We start from the raw sequence: 20,197 nt of genomic DNA on the forward strand, positions 1-20,197 counted from the left end.
GAACTGAACGTGGGCCTTGCTCGGCGTCCTGTAAGATTTCAGGAGGGCGGTGGGGAAGGGCGGGGAGAGGGGAGGAGAGCAGAGCAGAGGGGGCCTGAGAAGCAGCGCTTCTTCACCTGTGCAGGGTGGCCGGTACCCTAAGGACGGCTCTTTTCAGGCACACAAGTCCATCTTCTATTGCTTGGAGCTCAGCCTTTCCGGAACCTCAGTCGCAACCTTTGCTTGGTGGCAGCCATTGAACTCAAGTCATAATCTAACCATCGGTTCTCAAAATATAGCCCATTTCATAATATATTCGTAGCACTACTAGGGGGTTATTTGCTTTTTTCACTCATCCTGTCATTAGTATGCAGTAGAATTTTCCAGACTACACAACATATTGTGACAATCAGTACAGATGCAGACATGAGAATCTATCAAGCCTCATGCTGAAAAATTTGCAGAAATGTAAAATGTTACTCTTAGTAAAATGTGTTTTTGCTTTGGATATTTTTCTAAAAATATTTATATTAACTGGAAATGTATTTCTTTTAAAGGAATTAACTAAATATTTAAGAAATCTCTCAGTTTTAATTTCTAAGGTGGTAAATGTCAACAGCTGTAATGCCCACGACCCTAAACGCTCTGCAAACACTGAGTGGGACGTGGTACCGAGGCCGCGGGCTCCAAGGACCGCTCCGGCCGCCACGGCGGCTCGGCCGGCCCCACGGCTTCCACTGAGGCTCCTGCACAACACGTGGGACTTCTCACATACACCTTCCTGGGAAAACCAGGTGTCAGACTTACCATAAAGAAAGCAAACCAACATTAACCGTGTTCTTTTTCCTTCTCCCCTAGTAAACTCTATGAAGAATTTACCTCGATCTGGTAGACAAGCTTAGCAAATCAGAGTCCAGGCTGCGCTCACTTTGCTACAACACACCAACACAGACGAAGGGCCTCTGGCCGCAGGTCACAGAACCAGCAGGGCCCTTAGCTCGGTGGGGCTACTGCATCCACAAGACCACGCACACACCTCGTTTCTGAGAGGAGACCTGCAGTCACTGCCCTGTGACATCATAGCAGAACAGCCGAAAGCTGCTCACCAGCATCGGTTAGTGAATACAAACAACAACAAACTCCCTCGAAACCCCTGGGTTTGTGCAGCTGGGGGCCTGGCTGGGTAGTTCCGGTGGTTAGAGGGGGGTCCCGACAGGCTAAGGTTGCAGGCTCGACCTCTGACACATGCGAGAATCAAGAAACAAATGCACAAATAAGCTGGACAACAAAAATCAATGTCTCTCAAAAAAAAAAAACCATCTTAAAAAAGGCTTTGTTCTGGGGTTCACATACCACCACTCCTGAAAGAAGCTACTTTAAGTTGGAATCAAGCTAGATGCTTGGTCAAAATGAAAATGACTTAACAAGTCTCTGCGAGGACCCGGAGAGGCCAAAAGCTTGTCAGGTGGTTTCCGAGTTCGGTCCGTGGCAGACCGGTCAACTCTCCCAGGTCGTCTTCACGGCGGGGACTCAGACTTTGGGCAGTTGTGGAACCCGGTGGCACTCAGGGGGGCTGCCCACCTCGGCTGTTGTTAGGGGGGAAAAAGTTCACAACGCAGCTCAGACCATCACAGAAGCGTTTATTACCACAGACAGAATCAGGAGCCCACACACGGCAGCCTGGGCAGTGCGCGTGACCAGGGAGCGGGGGCAGCAGGCAGGGCGCCACCAGCCCCGTCTGCGCAGTCTCTGACCAGCAAGCAGGTCCGCCGGTCCAGGAGAGACCGGGTCTGCGCTTGCAGGTTTGTGAGGCTCGGGAGGTCAGCCTCCACAGGCTTCGTCCTGGACACAACAAAGGCCAGCCAGAACCCAAGACGGCAGCTGCGCAGACACCGATTAAAACGGAAACCAAATGAGGCTCATCACACGAGGAAGCGCGGTTCTCCCAGACGGTGACCGGGAGAGGGAGCCGGGAGCACTGGAGAGCCTGTCTTTGATAAGATGCTTTTAGAAGGTAAACACAGCAGCTGCCAGCGAGCCGCACACAATGTACCAGCTGGCTTTAAAAGCTACAGTTACCTTTGTTATCTGTTATTATTTGGATTTTGAACAAAATTGATGGAGTAGGAGCCAGTAGAGGAATCCTGTTTGACCTGGAAATTTTCTGTGGAGAGTCCAAAAGGTCGGAGAACCAAGTTCCCAAGATCTTTTAGTTTACCTGCAAGGTAAAAGCAGAAACTCAAATAAATACGGGGAATGGACAGAGCGTGTCTTCCTACCTGATTACAAAATATGGATTAGCTCCTGGTGGTTACAGAAGCTCCTGCTTTTCAAAGGATGACACCACTTCTCCTCCACCTCCCCTTGGGAGTGCGGTCACTTCATTGCTGTCCAGCCCGGAGCCCGCACTTGTGCAGATGAGTGTGAGGGGCCCGGCTGTCTCCCAGGAGAGTAGGGCTTCCTGTCTGAACTGCAGACCGGCCGAAGGACACAGCATCTGGGGTGAGTGGTGGCCAGATCACCTGCTGCTCCCTGGAGAACGAAGGCACCCTGCCAAAGCCCTGCTTGCAGCCTGGCAGTGAGGACAGAGGTCCCTCCGAGTCCGTTCCCTGTGACACAGCAGCAGCCACTCGCTAATTCTGCTCAGCAGCAGGTGATCTGGCCAGCACTCGTCCCAGAGCCTGTGTCCTTTGATGGGTCTACTTTCTGTTTTTCCTCTGCTGCAGTCACAGCTCACGGAGGTGAAGATGAAACTCAGTGACATGCCTGCTTCTGCCCAGCAGGGAGCTCGGGGCAGAGCTGCTGACCGCCAGCCCCTTCACACCGCCTCACGGCCGTGGCCACGCCCTGCTCTGCTTTTGGCGCCCGCACCATTGCGGGACTAACTCGGCGTGCGCATCAGAAACACCCAGGGGGTTACGACACAGTGCTGGGCGCGACCCCCGATTTCTGGTTCAGCGGGCTGGAAATGTGTCTTTTTGGATAAGCTCTCAAGTGAGGCTGGTCTGGGCACTGTATTTTGAGAAGCAGCTTCGAAAGATAACTTGTTTTGTTGCTGAGTGGGATCTTGATCGGAAGGCTGGTATTAAAAACTGAAAACAGCTCTTTCTAGTCACAAAGAGGGACAGGGCTGCCTGGGAGCAGTGTCCCTCTAACAGTGACAGGAAAGGAAGCCCGAGTTACTTCTGGAGAAGAGAGATGGCTCTGTCTTCTCCCTCACAGTCCGACACACTGAGGCAACAGAAGATCCGAGAAGAACCACCAACTTACAGAATCTTAGCAATTCCACCTGTTTGAGGATTTCATGGCTGGGCCAAGACACAGGATAAAACAATGTGCAAATGATGGTGACAAAAGTCTCATCCCACAACCCTGTCATGTGTAACCTAAACTGGTTCATCAGAGACCCACGTCAGCTCCAGCGCCCGGTCTCCCACGGGGCTGCCCGGCGATCGGCCCCCTCGCCCCTCCTGTGGGCAGAGCCTCCCCCACCCAGCTCTCCTGAAATGTCCCATCGGTTTTCCTTCAAAGTGTTTCACTATCTACACTCATTATAAATGACATACATTTCAATTTATACAGATAAAATACTTCAAATGGTTTCATATAGGATTTTTTAAAATTTAGTTTTGACTTTAGAGAGGGGAAGGGAGGGAGGAGAGGGAGAGACGCACTCGTGTGAGCGAGAAACACGGGCTGGCTGCCTTCTGTGCGTGCCCCACCTGGGGACTGAACCCGCAACCCAGACATGTCCCCGACTGGGGACCAAACCGGAGACCTTTTGGTTTGTGGGACGATTCCCAACCGACTGAGCAGCCGGGGCTCATACGCAATTTTTTAACAACAAAGTTCTAGTATTTTTAAAAGTGGGAAGGTTGCTAGATGAGAGCAAAGACCAGTAGCGGCATCGATGACCAGGACCACCAGCTGCTCAAAACCAACAAAAGAACCCGAGTCTCCTGAGGCGCTCTGTCCAGGGCACCTGTTTGAAGCTCATCACATGGACCACACACGCCCCTCAGGTCCTTTCAAACTTGACACTCCCTGGCTCTCGGGGCCATGAGCTAATCCTCCCAAAGAAAAAGACAAATGCAAACCCTCAGCCGCTGACTGCCCTCCTCAGCTGAGGCCGGCGCGGCCCTGCTGTGCTGGGCAAGGCCCGCAGCACTGAGGCTGCCGGTCCCGGTCCCCACTCCTGGTGGCGTTTGTAACCGGCAGGCCAGGAGGGGACGGGCAAGCGTGTGCTGCCCAAGGGTGGGGGGCCAGGTCTTCTAACAGGAAGGAAGTTAGAAAGGAATGAGCAAGTCAAAGATTATGGAGCAAACCTAAATAAAAGCTCCTTTTGTTAAATAATCACACAATTTCATGAACTGACCAATGACACCAAGCAGTTTTTTAAATCTTTCACTGCCAGTCCCCCAGCAGAAGCCAGCATCCCACAGACACAAGCACTAAACCTCACGTATCCACTGCCAAAACCCTGCTCCTCTTCTCGGGAAGTGACGTCCTGCACTCAGAGCGCCTGCCCTCCCAGACCAGACGGCTCGGAACCGTGGCCCGTCACCCACAACAGGGAGGGAAAGGCGGCAGAAAGCTCGTGGGGAGTGGCTCCTGCCCCCCAGGCTCTCCTACGCGGGCAGCTCACAGGCCTTGCAGTCACAAAGGATAAAAGAGCCTAGCGATTCATAGTTATTACTATGTAACAACGAACCCACATGTTACTTACCAAGCAACTTAAGCTGTTTAAGTCTGATGGGATATTTCATTATGGAAGCAACTGACAGAATGAATTCAATGTGCGCATTTCACATGAAGGGAAACTACATGGCAAACCCAAAGCCAGGGACAGGACGCCTCGGCTCATTAGAATTTACAGGGACAGATGGACGTTTCGGTTCCAGCTGGAACTGACGGCGCAGCAGGATTCGGTCTGCACCCACCCCTATGGTTTCCTGCGGGCTCAGAGACAGTGAGGAAGCCTGAGACCAGTGCCCAGGCGTCTGCTCCGTGCCCAGGGCCGTCTTCACAAAGTAGCTCTTTTAGCATGAAGTCCAGCTCAGCTAAATGCAAATACTTATTTTATTGTGGCTAAAATAAAGCATCATAATTAGAATAGGAGAGAAAATGCTCTTTTCACTCTCTGATAAGAATAGTTCCAAAATAATTTTTTTGCTCAAACACAGAGTAAAGTTTAATTAAATATGTAAATTAGGGCAAGAGCCTTTTGGGGAAAAAACTGGGGAAGGCTCTAGAAGTTGTCCAAGTCTGGACGGCTCTCCCTGTGGTCCGAGTCCAGCCAGCAGGGTCAGGTGCTGCGGACTGTCTAGGTTCGTGGCATCCCTGCGGCCAGCTCCGCTGTCAGAGCAAACTGCTGGAAAATTTGTTCTTGTACTCTGGACACAATGCCCTGAGGTCACAAATGGCCAGGCTCAATTTACTGTACATAACTTATCCTTTAGGCCCATGTGACTACAACACATTAAATGTAACTCACATGCAGATTTGGAAAATATCCACAAGGAAGACCCCAGAGCCGACCCTGAGCAGGGAAGTACCAGACAGGCTTTAAGCAGAACATTCTGGGCAGGTCTCTAGTCAGGAACCTGAACTCCCCTCAGTCAAGCACTGTTCACGACAGGGGTTCTCTAACTATTCCAACTACCCGCTTTGGCAAACAAGAGAACTAAAACATGGATCAAAGGAATGTGCTTGCCCTGCCCCCCACCCATGGCCCTTTCCCCGCCCTGCTCGCTCCTGCTTCCTGCCTCTCAGAGTCCCTGCATTTCTGAACGACACTGCCCTCGGGTCTGATGTGGCACTGGCTTGTCCTGACCGTATCCCAATGGGCTGAGACCCTGATGATGTTTACTCAGTGCAGACACTCGGCTGTCTGCATGACACTCACAACCGGAGACACAGGTTGCTGGCACCCAGGCTGGAACTGAACTGGGTTTGCACGTTGAAGGCAGGGACATTTTCCAAGAAAAATAAAATGGCAGCCCGGTTTTGAAAAGCTGACAGCCTCTGTACACCACAGCAGTCCCTCTGGAGTAAAAGCAGCTGCTCCAGAACTGCTGCCCACAACAGGCCAAGGGCCCGGAAGTTGTCTCGGATGGTTGTGTCTGCCTCCAGCGAAGAGAAGCACCGTGGTGCCCACCCTGCTCCCGGCTCCCGGGGTCAAGAGAGAAGAAGGGAAGCAAACTCACCTAACATCTCTTCCTTTAGTCTTTCATTCCGTTCTTCGATCTGCTTAGGTAATCTCTGAGGGGAGAGAGGAGAGAAAGGTGTCGGCAAAAGTCCCCCCAAATCCCTCAGCTTATTCTGAATTTGAAAAATGTTAAACACGAACGTGCAAGTGAGACAAGGATAAGCAAGACACGTGATGTTACAGAAACACCGAGCATTTGTTGGTGGGCGAGCTACAGGAAGGCAGTTTTGTTTGGTTCTCTGCTCTCTGCCCAGATCTTGGCAATGGTGGCCCAAGAAAACCTCCATTAAAAATCTGGTGAATAAATACATATACAAAAACACTCTGGGGGAAAAAACACCTATCAGAATTTTACAGTAGTATGTATAATGTATACACTTAGGTGGTGAGATTTGGGTGGTATTCGTATCTTTAGTTTTTTTGCTCATTTATATTTAAATTGAATTCTTTCCTTTATATGATCTAATTTATCGAGAAAGGGTCAGATCGACAGTGGATGGTCCCGGATGGTCCTCTGGCTCAGTGCCCATCAACCCTGCGTTCCTGGCATTTCAGACCAGGCGGCTCCCTGCTGGGGGGGGGTGTGCTGTCTTGTGCACGACAGGATGTTGGGAGCATCCCTGGCCTCTTCCCACTGAGGTGTCAGTGGTACCCTACCCCCTACCCTCCCAGTCATGACAACGTCTCCGGACACTGCCAAATGTCCTGGGAACCAAATCATCCCAGGCCGAGAACCACTGATCTCGTTTAGACTCCTAAGGTCACTTAGCTCTGCAACTGGCCCCATGTACTCTGAGATTCCAGTAATAACTCAGTTCTAATAATTTAAAATACAATTCTTTATGCACCTAACTAGCATAAAAGGCTTCCTTTCACAAAAGGCTTAACACTACTATGACAAGGATAAAGGCTAGCAAGAATCTGGCCAAGATTTTAGGTATTCTCTTTCCTCATGTCAAATCTGGTCGATCTTACCATAATCCAGAGATACGTTAAAAGTCAAATAGAGGATTACAACTGGTTTCAGCTGCTTGTGAATTTTAATTATCCAAACCAGGCTGTCCTGCATTACTCCAGTTCTAGACAAACGACACATCTGCTATCACAGAAGGACTCCGCCTCCAGTATGTGTACAAACAGAGCAAAAAAACTCGAACCACCGAGATACGAATGCAGAAAGAGCAGCCGACATTTCTCAGGTCTGCCGGGTGGAACAGCCACTCCTTGAGGTGAGTGGGAAACCCAGCAGGGCAGGGAATGGAAACGAGGGCAGGGACCGGAGGAGGGGCGGGGAGGCATGTGGCCGGCAGTGGGACTGGGGAGCCCCCGACAAGTACCACCGTCCGGGAGTTTAAGAAGAATCCAGTACGCCCATATCTTCCAATGTATTTTCAAGAGTGTGCTTCGATTTTTATCTAGCAAACCCTGTTTTAAAGTGTCGGTAAGCGGCTTCACTGAAAACAAACAGTAAGTCGGATGAACTAAAACATGCCTGCGGCGTTGCACCAGCCTGCGGGCCTGCGATCTCTCTGTTGTGCAGCGGGGACCCCGACAGGCCCCCCCACCCAGTGGCCCTCCGCCAAGCCTGGCAGCGAAGACTGCTTAGTCACAGCCAGCGTTTCTCAAACTGCTCTGATCGCGCATTATTTTGGGTCGAACATCCAATGATCCATATTATTGGGTCACACATCCAATTTAGTAGCACACCCTCCGGAGTGTGCCCTGCTCTGTGCATCAGGGACGAAGACAGTTGTTAAAGGTGAAGTACAAACCTACAGTTACTTTTAAGGGGGGTGGGGCAGTAACATGTAGTTAATTTACAACTGACCTAAATATTGTAACATTTAGAAGTAAAAGGATTTGCAGCGTCACGAACAAGAACAGAAATCATTAAGAAAAGTAAGAAGGTTACTTTAGGATACATTCAACTGCCAACATGTTGGGCATGAGACAGGAAGTACAAACTTGAGACTGAATAAGGATGGGAAGAAAACCAGAGATTTATTACCTATAACACTTAGAGTCACTTTGGTCGGAACTATAGTATAACCACAGGGGTAACAAGGAAACAGAATTCTTGTCAAACCTAGAGATTAACGATTTACACAGGTAACGCTTTGAGAATGGAGCTTAAATGACACACGGCCATTTCCAAATTCTACCACATCTATATTTATTTTATTCTCACCCAAGGACATTTTTTTCATTGCTTTTAGACAGACAAGAAGGGAGAGAGAAACACCAATGTGAAAGAAGGGCTGATCAGTTACCTCCTGCATGTGCCTGGATGGGGGGTCGAACCCACACCCTGGTATGTGCCCTGACAGGAAATCGAACCCGCATCCCTTCACGACAACCAACCCACTGAGCCACACCAGCCAGGGTGCTAAGGTATTTCAATCAGCCCCTAGCTCCTCAAAAGTATAGAAATGGAATGCAGTTGTGTCCCAAAGGACTATTTAAACTTCACTGCGTAGCAACACGAGCAAAAGAAAAAAAAAAAATGAGATTTACCATACAAGCTTCTCTTGCTTGGTGTACTGACGGGTCTTTCTCTAGTATGGATTTGTAGTCCTCCAGGGCCTCGTCCAGCTTGTCAGTGTTCTCGTACAGCTCCGCCCTCCGCAAGAGGGCCCTGATGTAGCTGGGGTTTAGCTGAATGGCTGAAACCGGAGAGATCGCTGTTACTACAAAGGAAAGGGACCTATACATACCCAGCTATAGAAAGTTTCTTTTCGTAAAAAAAAAAAAAAAAGTTTTTTAACCAATTCATTTTGAGAAAGAGAGAGCAGGGAAGAGAAAGAGAAAGAGAAAGATCGATCGATCTGTTGTTCCACTTAGTTATGCAGTCACTGGTTGATTCTTGCATGTGCCCTGACCAGGGAATGAACCTGCAACCTTGGCGTATCAGGATGATGCTCTAACCAACAGAGCTACCTGGTCAGGGCTCAAGTTTCTTTATTAACCAAGGCTAAAAACCCTCAGGTGAGAGGTGTTAAATGCTGACCCATATGACTGGTGGTAATGAACTCTGACGTGACCCCAGAAAGAAGATGTGAAGTGCTCTGCTGTGCGCGCGCTGGGGTGGGGTGAGGACACGCACACACACCCCCAAACACCCCCCCCAGTGTCAGTGTGCTCTGCCTACAGTACCGTGCATGTTGCCATGGTGACTACGTACAAGCACACGGATACTGGTTCAATCAGATCCAAACACACATCTGGAAAACACGCTCTTCCCCCTATTTCCTTGACAAGGCTGCTACTTTCCTTGACAAGGCTGCTACAGCTGGAAAGGAACCATTTCCTACTGTGTACTAGGGCCCTGCTAATCAAGCTCACCAGGCATTTTCTCATCATTTGCTTATAAGAGAAAGGAACTCCGAAAACCGAACTTTTCAAACCTACACATCACATATGAATTGCAGTTAAGCACTGTCTTCCAAATGAAACAGTATGTTCAGAATTAGTTCCAGGCCAAGAGAGTATCAGACCACAAGTAGTTAGCTACATTCTAATGTATTATTAATGGTCCCATTCAGATACTATGAAGAAGCACCAGATATAAAGAAAAGAGAACCCCTGTAGAGAGATTGACAAATGAAAGAAAATAACAGAAAAGGGAGTCTGTGGTTCGTATGAGGGTTTGACTAGACAACATAAGGTTCTTTCTAATCCTCTCAAAAAAAAAAAAAATTAACCAAACAGAGGAAAACAAAAAATGCAAATTACAAGAAGTAATAATTAGCTAGAAAAATTCATGAGTGGGTGAGTAGTAAGATGATGGAAAAGTGATTACCTGTGCTCTCTACACCGAGCTGGTTAGAAAGGCAAGAAAAGCTGCCTGTTCCATCACGACACTTTTGAAAACCAAACGAACAACAGTGGCCCTAAGTCTGGGTGTCTCCGTATTGTTGGTGGGATGCAAAGACCCAGAGAGAACTCAGGTGACGGACAGCAAAGGCAGATTCAGTGTGTGGAACCTGAAAGGGTCATTAAAATGATGGGCAGCTGGTGTGAAGAACTGTTACGTCTGAGGAGAGCACGAGCTCCCTAACAGAAACTGACCCCCAAACGCAGATCCAGATGCCCTCACGGCAGCCAAGATCCTCCGTTTCACAGTAAAGTAATTCGGACCCAACGGGAGGTAAATTCTGTTCCATCAGATTTGGCCACCAAAGTGCTTTTGAGTTTTCTTCACATACATTTATACACTCAGAAGACAGAAAAACTGGTGAATATCCATCTGAAAAGACCCTAAGATGACTACTATATAATCCCTCTAAGAAGGGCCAAACCAGAAGGTTTCTGCCTGTTTGATTTTTTTTTTTTTAGAGAGAGAGGGAAAGGGTGGGAGAAAAACAGGAAGAGAATCATCGGTGTGTGCCGTTGGTTGCCTCTTGCACGCCTCCAACCGGGGACCTGGCCTGTAACCCAAGCATGTGCCCTGACTGGGAACTGAACTGGCAACCTTTTGATTTGCAGGCTGGCGCTCAATCCACTGAGCCACACCAGCCAGGGCAGAAAGCTTCTTCTCTAGAGGCCTCAGAGGAAGGGGATACCTGACTGCCTGCCTCTTGGTTGGTTTAGCTGAGGTGATGCTCTTGGATATAGACATGTAACAAGACCAAAAAAGTTGTACCTTTGCTGCAGTCACTGATGGCCATCTCTTTCTTGTCCTAAAAAAAAATGCTAATATTAATACGTGTCAGCCTGGTTCAGTCATAATGGCCCAAAGCTCAATGACGTGAGCCGATCGTTAACAACTGCTCGTAAAGATGCAGAATTCTCCTCAAATAATCACACAAAAACCACGCAACTTCCCAGCTAAAATTCAAACACGGTGACAGCTCTAACCTGAAAGTTTTCTGCCAACAAAATACTCAAGTAGAGCCCCTCTACACTCGCCCTGCTTCACCAGGTGCTCCACCCTACGGAAAGGCAAAATGCTTCTGAACTTCCCCTGAGACCTACTTTGCATTTAGGCTCCCACCCCAACCGGTGGACCTTTCTTCACACATCCATACTTTCAACAGAAAAATCAGAGTCTCAGGAACAAGCATCGTGAAATCCAGATTTTAATCAGTGTCTCCCTCTGGGCCTCTGTCTAGAATCCCAGAGGCCTAGCGTGGGGCCGTGGAGCCGCACCACCAGGGCCACGCACCACCAGGGCCTTGGCCTCAGTAGCCTGCCCGGGTCTGGCAGAAACTTTGCCAGCCTTCTCGCCATCAAAGTGTTCATTCAGCCACTTTCATGAAGAATGTGAACGGCAATCTGACTCCAGTTTTTCAAAATACATTTCTATCTTTCCCGTGCCCTTTATAGCAGAGAAGTATATGGGTAGGAAAAAGGAGGCACTGATTAAGGTCCCAGGCTAGTTTTTAGGGAGAGGCTACCCTACGAAAACACTGCAAGTTCATGTGCTTGTTTAAAAAAAGGCCGGAGTTACATACCTGTTTCATCCTCGCAGCAGCTCTATTTGAAAACAGAATGGACCTGTCTTTCTGGAAGCAGGATGGGCACATCTGAAGGGCGCGACTGTAAGAACTTTCGGCTTCTATGTAATCTGAGGATAAGGTCAAAGGAGAGAGGTCATTATGATTTTATTCCTGACATTCCATACTCCAGAGGATCTCGGAGTGCACAGCCTTCCACTCACTGCACAAAGGATGCCAAAAGAACACTCTAAATGTTCAGCTTCCATTTAAGTTATCAATTTAGTAAGGAGTTCTGAGAGGGGATTTGGACACTGGACAGATGAAAGAGACGGAAGTGTGAAATCAACGGCCCGCTGACTAAAGACCAAGTGGTGATAAATGCATATATTCACCGATACACACAGAATGACGGTCAGGATCCTGAAGGAAAACTGCCTACTGACATCTTTCTAGGTTAGAAATACTTAGCACTAAAATGCAAAGAGTTATGTTTTCAATATGAGAAGCATTTGGTTCTCTTAGAACAAAAGAAGTACTGACTGCTAAACCAGAAGGTAAAAAAAACCTTTTAAACCTAAAAGTGACTGGGGGAAAATATCACTACTCCCAGATTCTTAAAGCATCTACACTTTACGTCGTGATGAAGGCTATTAGAAGATTAAACAGTTCCCCTGAACTAACAGAATGAACCCAACTTACCATATTTTGCCATACACAATGTGCACCCATGTTTTTAGCCCAAACTTTCAGAAAAAAAATTTTTTGTTTTAATTTTAATTCATTTATTTACATTTAGATACCCTTTTTTGTATTATAAAGGAATTTTAGCATTTATTTTCGAACATACAGACATTTTTATTGCTTTCTAGAGTTACACTTTTAATGCATAAGCATAAATAAAATAATTAAAAACACTTATATAGATATAGAATTAGTACTAAACAGGTATAATGCACATCCTTATTTTTCCCTCAAAAATTTGGGCAGAAAAGCACCCATTATACACAGCAAAATATGGCATTCCTAAGCATATGTGGGAAATCCAGAAGGACAACACGAGACTCTTCAAAGCATCCACAAAAAAGGCCCACGAAGAGCCCCCCCAGGTACAAGCGAAATTCCTCCAAGGCCCTGCTGGAACCGTTGGGCTGGGTTTCACAGCACTGCCACAAAGCGAGGACGGGGCCCTGCTTTCACAGCAATGCAGCAAAGAGCCTTTTAACATTCCAGGTTAGACTTTTCCAAAGCAACAGCTGCACGGTTTTCCCTCCCCATCTTGGGATTTACAGACAGTGGGTTACAAAAAAGAAGAACTATGCCTGTGCCAAGAGACACAAGCTCACTGGTTCCTGTCAGCTGAGAACAATTTGAACCTGGTAAAAAACAAAATGCCAAGGCCTGGGGAAGCAGTGTATTGTGGGCACTTTATTTGGCAGTTGATTCCAAATGCTCTTTGGGGTTTCCTCACAGACTCTGCAGAAGAACAAGGAGCCAAGATGAGCAGACATCAGCGTGGGAAGAGTTCTCTTACCTCCTTTCTTAAACTGCTCATTTCCTTCCTCCTTCAGGCTAGTGCTTTCTTCTCTCCTTTTCTAAGAGAGAACAGAGAATCACGTAACTTGTCACGGTATTATTTTAAGTGAATGAAAAGGTCAGGTTTCTTTACACATCAGGCTATTTAATAGGTAGCAACTTGACTTTTCGGATCTGGGTTAGTTCTTTCTAAATCTCTAACAGATATAGAGAAAAACACAATCACCTGGCTAATCATCAACTGCATTCTTGATTGTGTTTAGAACAGGAAATCTGGATTTCCTATGTTGCTATCTTTTGCACAAATGGTAATTCAGGTATTTAATTTCTATTTACTCAAACTGAAACTAAACAATATACCCACTGGTACACATACCAGTGTAAATTCAAATTCTGGATCTGCTACTTATTAATCACATGACCTTGGACAACTTCCAGATCTTTCTGAGCCTTATTTTTTTCTTCTAAAAAGTGAAGATAAGCGATGTAATGCATTTATGGATAAACGTAATAATGTACACATGATGAGGTCCATCTAGAAAGTATCTGGCCATGTAATAGGAAAAATAGAGACATTTATTGAAGAAGATACAAGAAACATTGTATGCAGGACAATGATGCCTCAGTTCCCTTCAAAGCAGGCACCTTGGCACCTTTCACAGTTCTCCCAATTGCCATCGGCAGCCCCACTGTATTTTCCTGAATCTCATCAACAGTGTGAAATCTCTTTCCTTTCAAAGGTGATTTTAGTTTTGGGAAAAGCCAGAAGTTGCAGGACACCAAATCCTGGCTATGGGAGGGAGGGGGGCTGAGCACCTGAGTGATTTGATGTTTCACAAAAAAACTCTGCATAAGATCTGATGCGTAAGCAGATGCGCTGTCATGATGAAGCTGCCAATCACCAGCTGCCTTCTGAATCATCCAAATAGTTTCCACAGAGGAATGTTCAAGCTTTAACACAAAACTGGATGCAGATTCATTGTTCTACTTGCTCAGTCATTTTGAATGCAACAGCCACACAGTACACATGCTCACTCAATGGCACCTACTGCCCCCACTGACTAGTAGAGTGAAGTCATCGCTGTTCACGCATGAGCATTCCAGTCCACTCTCCTTGGCTGCCAGGTTACATCGATGTGGAGCAAATCGTTCTTGTTATATTACAATGGCTGGGCTGTTTACAGACTTGTAAAGCTCCCAATACAGTGACTGGCAAGGAAGGGCTCCACATATATGAGCTATAATTCTTCTGCAGAAGGAGTCATTTATACTTATTTAGCTACAGTTGGGGTTTATGTCAGGAAGGTGGCACAGGTATGACGGCCGAGTGCATTATGGGGGGACACACCTCATCTGCAGGGTCAGGGCAGTATGCTGTCAGCAGGAGAACACAAGGAAATCTGAGGGCACCCAGATAAACCAATCTCCCTTTTCTTAGTTCTTCTAACAGCTTGGAAACTCACACAGGTGGCCCTGCACCCACCCCACGCATACAGAGTGCACGTGACTCTGCAGAGCAGAGACGACCCGTGCTGCGTCTCCATGCGCCCTCGGCCCTGATGTCTGTGCAGCGTGGCACAAGCAGAACCGGCAGGCGGGAGCCGTCTGCCGCTTCCTTCATACCTGAAGCTTCAGACTAAATGCACACTTCAAATGGAGGAAATACAGTTAGCAGGGTATTGCATGCACAGGAGAAGCCTAGAGCCCAAACAACTGGTACTCTTAAGATTAGGAACCAAAATAAAAATATTATGTCTTTGGGGATTTGTAAATATGCTTTTGGGTGCTTCCTGAATGCCTTATTATTGTACTCTGTATATGAAACAGAGCACTTGATGAATTTTAATACAGAAACTAAAACAGAGGTATAGCCTGAATCAAATTCTTAATGGTATCTACTATGTGCCATATGACAGCAGATAAAATCATTCATTTTAAGATATAACACATCTGAAGAAGGGCTACTCTAAGGGAGTGGAGAAAAAGTAAAATGGGAAGTGGGGATGGGACTCAAAGGTAGAACGTGGCTATACTTACGTGGTGCCACCCAGGAGGGAGGTGCTTGGATTTCAGTGTTCTCTACCGTTCTGGTTAGGATTTTTAGATGTAAGCAAAAAGACTATCTGAGGCAAAATATTTTAAGGGGGGTAGATTTACTGGAGAGATATGGGGTGCTTACAGAATCAATGAGAGGCCTAAGGTATAAGCTTATAAAACAGGCAAGACTCAAAGCAGCTCAGTCAAGTCAAGATGCAAGGAGACATTAGTGTCTTTTAGTGGAAGAATCTGGCCAAGTCAGGCTTGTAATAGGAGCAAATGAATCCTAACCATTCCCCTTTCTTTGCCCCACGTTCAGTGTTAATCAGAAGCATCAAATGAGCCAAGTGTACGTCACACACCTTGGTTGTCAGAAAACAAAATGAGGGAGATGGGATACTGTCACTCAACAAGACTACAACAGAGGAGAACTCCTCTAAGTATGAAGGGCTGTTGGATGTATAAGCCAAGAAAACCCCACAATAAATCTAATTAAAAGTTATCTCAACCCCGAAGAGCCAAAGCAATGTTAAGTACTAAATACAGCACTGGCATAAAAGATACACAGGTCAATGGAACAGAGTAGAGGCCAGAAATGAACGCAGGCATACATGGTCAATTAATTTATGACAAAGGAACCAAGAATGTACAATGGGGAAGGGACAGTGTCTTTGATAAACAGTGCTGGGACCCCTGGCTGGCGTGGCTTGGTGGACTGAGTGCTGGTCTAGGAACCAAAGGGTTGTCAGTTGGATTCCCAGTCAGGGCACATGCCTGGGTTGTGGGCCAGGTCCCCAGTAGGGGGCACATGAGAGGCAACCACACACTGATGTTTTCTTGTTTTTCCTTTCCCCCTCTCTAGAATAAATAAAATCTTAAACAAACAAACAAACCTGTTAAGCTGTCTTCAAAAAAAAAAAATGGTGCTGGGAAAACTAGACAGCTTCATGCAAAAGAATAAAACCAGACCACTACCTCACACAAAAATTAGCTCAAAATGCACTAAAGACCTGAATGCTACACCTGAATTCACAGAACTGCCAGAGGAAAACACTGGCAGTAAGCTCCTTAACAGAGGTGTCGGTGTTGATTTTCTGAATCTAACACCAAGAGCAAAGGCAACAAAGGCAAAAAAGTGGGGAAAAAAGGAGAGGGAAAAAAAGCAGATCTACATCCAACTAAAAAGCATCTACATGGCAAAGAAAACCATTAACAAAATGAAGAAACCACCTACTGAGTAGGAGAAAAAATCTGCAAACTGCATCTCTGATGAGGGTTGCCATCTAAATACATTTAGAAAACTCACACAACTTAATGGCAACAAACCACAATTCAATTAAAAAATAGGCTGAGCTGTGGGGGCAACTTTGCTCGCAAAGCCCCCCCCCCCCCCCCAAAAGTGAAGCTACCAAGACATGATCTGCTTGGGGAGGAGAGGCGGCCAATCTCTCAGAGGAGAAAGACCAAGAGCCCCTTCCTCAAGGGGCTTTTATTGGGTTTGTTTGCACAAGAATACGGGTAAGGATCAAATAATAGATAGCATTCAAACAACTATGAGGGCTTTTTCTCAGTCAGGGTCCGACAGCTAAAGAGCCATAAACCTTTGAGGAACAAACTTCTTGCTTGGACCCTTATTATTTAAATGAGAGCATTCTAAACAAAGCAGGTTTCACAGGATTTTACATATTCTTTCTTAGGCCTGATTACCCTGGATCCCACTTAGCAAAGGGCTGCACCGCCTTCCTCATCATAGGTTTTCAGGCTTAAGTGGATTAGAGCCAGGAAGCGCTTCTCCCAGAGGACATGGGGACTCGGGCTATGTCAGGATAGCCAGGGGACTAGGGTCCATCACTCCCTCTTTGTTGCAGCCCCCCCACCCCAGTCCTTCCATGATGGCCTCCCAAGTGATTGTGTCTGGCTTAGGCTGCCCCTCCTCTGAGGGGTCGTACCCATCAAAGACTAACCAAGCACTGGGGACAGGAGACAAGCTTTGTCTCCTCAGTGGCTCGAATTCTGGAGGTCGCTCACTCAGCCTTAGCCATGGGGGCAGTTACAACTCCTGAAACCAGGCAGAGCAGTTCCCAACACTGAGCACCCAAACATTTTCCTAAGGTAGATACACAGATGGCCAACAGATATATGAAAGATGTTCAAGATCGCTAGTTATTAAAGAAATGCAAGTCAAAACCACAATGAGATATCACCTCACACCTGTGAGAATAGAAGTTCACAAAAAGACAAATCAGTGCTAGGAGGGATGTGGAGAAAAGGGAACCTTCTTATTCTGCCAGTGGGAATGTAAACTGGTGCAGCCACTGTGGAAAACGGCAGGAGGGTTCTCAAAAACTGAAGTATAGAGTTACAATGTGATGCGGCAAGCTTGTGGGTATCTACCCCTAAAATCTGAATAACACTTATTCGGCAAGATGCATGCACCCCTGTGTCCACTGCGACGTGATTTACTGTAGCCAAGAAATGGAAACAACCCGAGTGCCCACCGACAGGTGAGTGGACAAAGAAGACGCGGTGCACACACACAATGAAAACCACTCAGACACAAAAGAGATGACATACTGCTGTTCGCAACAACATGGACAGACCTGAAGAGTATTATGCTAAGTGAAATAAGTCAGAGGGGAAAAACCAAAAACTATGATTTCAGTCATATCGGGATGTAACAAAAAGCAACAAATGGGCAAACAAAATGAACTCGCATTCACAGACCACAGAATGGTGGTAGGCAGGGCAAAGTGGGTAAAGGGGGTCACATGCACGGTAAGGGAAGGAAACTAGACTTTGAGTGGCAAACACACAAGAGTATGCAGATGTTGAATTATAATGATGTACATCCGAAATATAACATTTACCTGTTATTAACCAGTAACCCCTATACATCTAATTTTAAAATTACGAACAACTTCAATTAAGGTAAAAATAAAACCCTACAAATATTAGGGAATGCATTCTACTAATATTAAATTCATACACATATAATGCATCACTATTCAATAAAGTTTTGGTAGTGAAATGAAAAGTTGGTTTCAATGCAAGGTCATATGTTACTAAGTTAAAAGAGAAAGTCAGATGATCTCATAAATAAATGCACTACAGGTCATAAAGACCTTTAATATTTTTTTAAAAGTTATTTCAAAACCAAAAATTCTTTGGAGAAAGGCAACTCATCAAGTTAACAGAGTATGAGGTCCATCCTTTAAGAAATTTCAACCTCTTCTCCTTTGACTCTAATTCAAGACTCTCTTTGTCTGGAATCTGGTCCCCAGGTCCGGCTCACCGCAGTGTTCCGCGGCCACAGGCGACCCCTCAGCCTGCCAGGTCAGGCTCTTGTGAAGTGTGTGTGAGTGCGCATGTGCTAGCGGTTTCATCATTCTCTGGTACATTTGGAACATTAGGACCCCCATGGGCAAAGCCTCGATCCAAGGTACACCCAGAGGGATTTACTGTTCAAGGGAGAACCCGAGTCCAAGACAGGACACGGCACCTTTTATTAACTAGGACTGAAAGTTGAACTGGCAAAGAGAAGGAAGGGCTCCAGGACATATTTCTAAGGCCAATTATTCTCTGGAAGGCATTTTATTTTTTCGGCTGATCAATTACAACCCAGTGACACATTAAGCACCAAACACTGGAGAGGAGCTGCTGCTTCCACAGGTTGTGTAAATTGAGGTTTGATGCAATTATCAATATCTTGCTGAACATCTCCTTGGAAACAGCTAAAAATAGCACTCTGAACAGAAAGCTGCACTCTCTCCCAGCTGTGCCAAGAGATCAACTTGATCCCAGTGCAAAGACTAGGGTTTATTCTGCTGCTGGAACATAGTCTTTCTCCAAAGGACGGCATGCATACTGCGTAATGTTACTGGAATCCAAGGACAGACTTTATAGTGCGGAAGTCCCACAGACCACGCCAAGTGCCGGGTGCAGTCACACGTAAGTGGGCGCCGACCTTCTGCAGCACCATCAGGTGCAGACCTGCCCAGGCTCGGGTCTGACATAGTTAGGAGCCCTCTCACAGGCCTCGAGCAGTGCCTTTCCACGCGTTCCAGGGAGGCCTCGCAGGCAGACGCCTGCTCTAGAATCCTACTCCGTAACAGCGGGAACCCAGGAACTTGACAGGGCTCTTTACCCCTCACTCCTCCCCAACCCTGAAAAGTCAGGGGAAACAGTGATGTTCTGCATTGTAAAATCACCACTGGCAGTGTCAAGGGAAACCCCAGACAATGACCTTGATAAATGGGAGATAAATGGGAGATTATATATATGGGGGGAGGGAGAGGGAGAGAGGGGGGGAGATTTACTAGTTTATTTCTAGGGAGAGGGGAAGAGAGGGAAAGTGGGAGAGAAACATCGATCGGTTGTCTCTTCACCTCCAACCAGGCAACCAGGACAGGTGCAACCCAGGCCTGCACCCTGACCAGGACCTGGAGCGGTGACCCTTCATGCAGCGGGATGACGTTCAACCAACTGAGTTATGCCGGGCAGGGTTAAATGGAGTGCGTCAACATTACCACAACCACAGACTTTTCAGCCTGGTAGTCAAAGTTCAATATTGACACTAGCATAGCATTTCACTGCTTAAAATTCGCTGTCACATACATTATTAGCTTATTTGCTTTTCAATAAAATTCTAAGAGGTGGGCATGGAATTATTCAACTATCCATTTTATGGGTAAGAACATCCAGGTTAGGAATCTCTTGTTCTTTATATGACATCAAATTTCCAGCCTATCCAACCTTAACTCCTCTTTCTACCCTCCACAAACAAATCTCTCTTATCAACAGCCTGATCTCTTTAACTCTGTGTGCGCAGTCTTCATTCCATTTTGTTTTGCTTATGCAAGGAATGCCCTTGTTTCTCTTCCAAATAGACAACCCAACATCAATTGTTACAGATTTCAATACCTCACTCTCAGAAATTGATAGAATCAGACAAACACATGGAGAAATACACACAATGTACAGCTTAATACACTGCTGTAAAACA

At 46.5% G+C, this 20,197-nt stretch overlaps 1 protein-coding gene across 3 annotated transcripts in view; it reads right to left on the minus strand.

Moving 5' to 3' along the window:
* Positions 1-1,599: 1,599 nt before the first annotated feature.
* The window catches only part of TTC1 (tetratricopeptide repeat domain 1), a 29,870-nt gene continuing 11,272 nt past the window's right edge, over positions 1,600-20,197 (minus strand). Inside the window, exons 3-9 of one of the 3 annotated variants that reach the window (XM_053665904.1) lie at positions 13,157-13,217; positions 11,641-11,753; positions 10,830-10,866; positions 8,702-8,850; positions 6,186-6,240; positions 2,059-2,197; positions 1,600-1,966 (exon numbers count right to left, since the gene is read on the minus strand). In XM_053665904.1, coding sequence (XP_053521879.1) covers positions 2,064-2,197; positions 6,186-6,240; positions 8,702-8,850; positions 10,830-10,866; positions 11,641-11,753; positions 13,157-13,217 — 549 coding nt within the window. In that variant the 3' untranslated portion in view covers positions 1,600-1,966; positions 2,059-2,063. Of the gene's footprint in view, positions 2,198-6,185; positions 6,241-8,701; positions 8,851-10,829; positions 10,867-11,640; positions 11,754-13,156; positions 13,218-20,197 lie in introns of all 3 variants that reach the window. The other 2 variants (XM_053665903.1, XM_053665902.1) reach the window with 2 other exon arrangements.

The sequence above is a fragment of the Artibeus jamaicensis genome, unplaced genomic scaffold, assembly GCF_021234435.1.
Source record: "Artibeus jamaicensis isolate MK-2021 breed Jamaican fruit bat unplaced genomic scaffold, CSHL_Jam_final contig_432, whole genome shotgun sequence".
Taxonomy (NCBI): domain Eukaryota; kingdom Metazoa; phylum Chordata; class Mammalia; order Chiroptera; family Phyllostomidae; genus Artibeus; species Artibeus jamaicensis.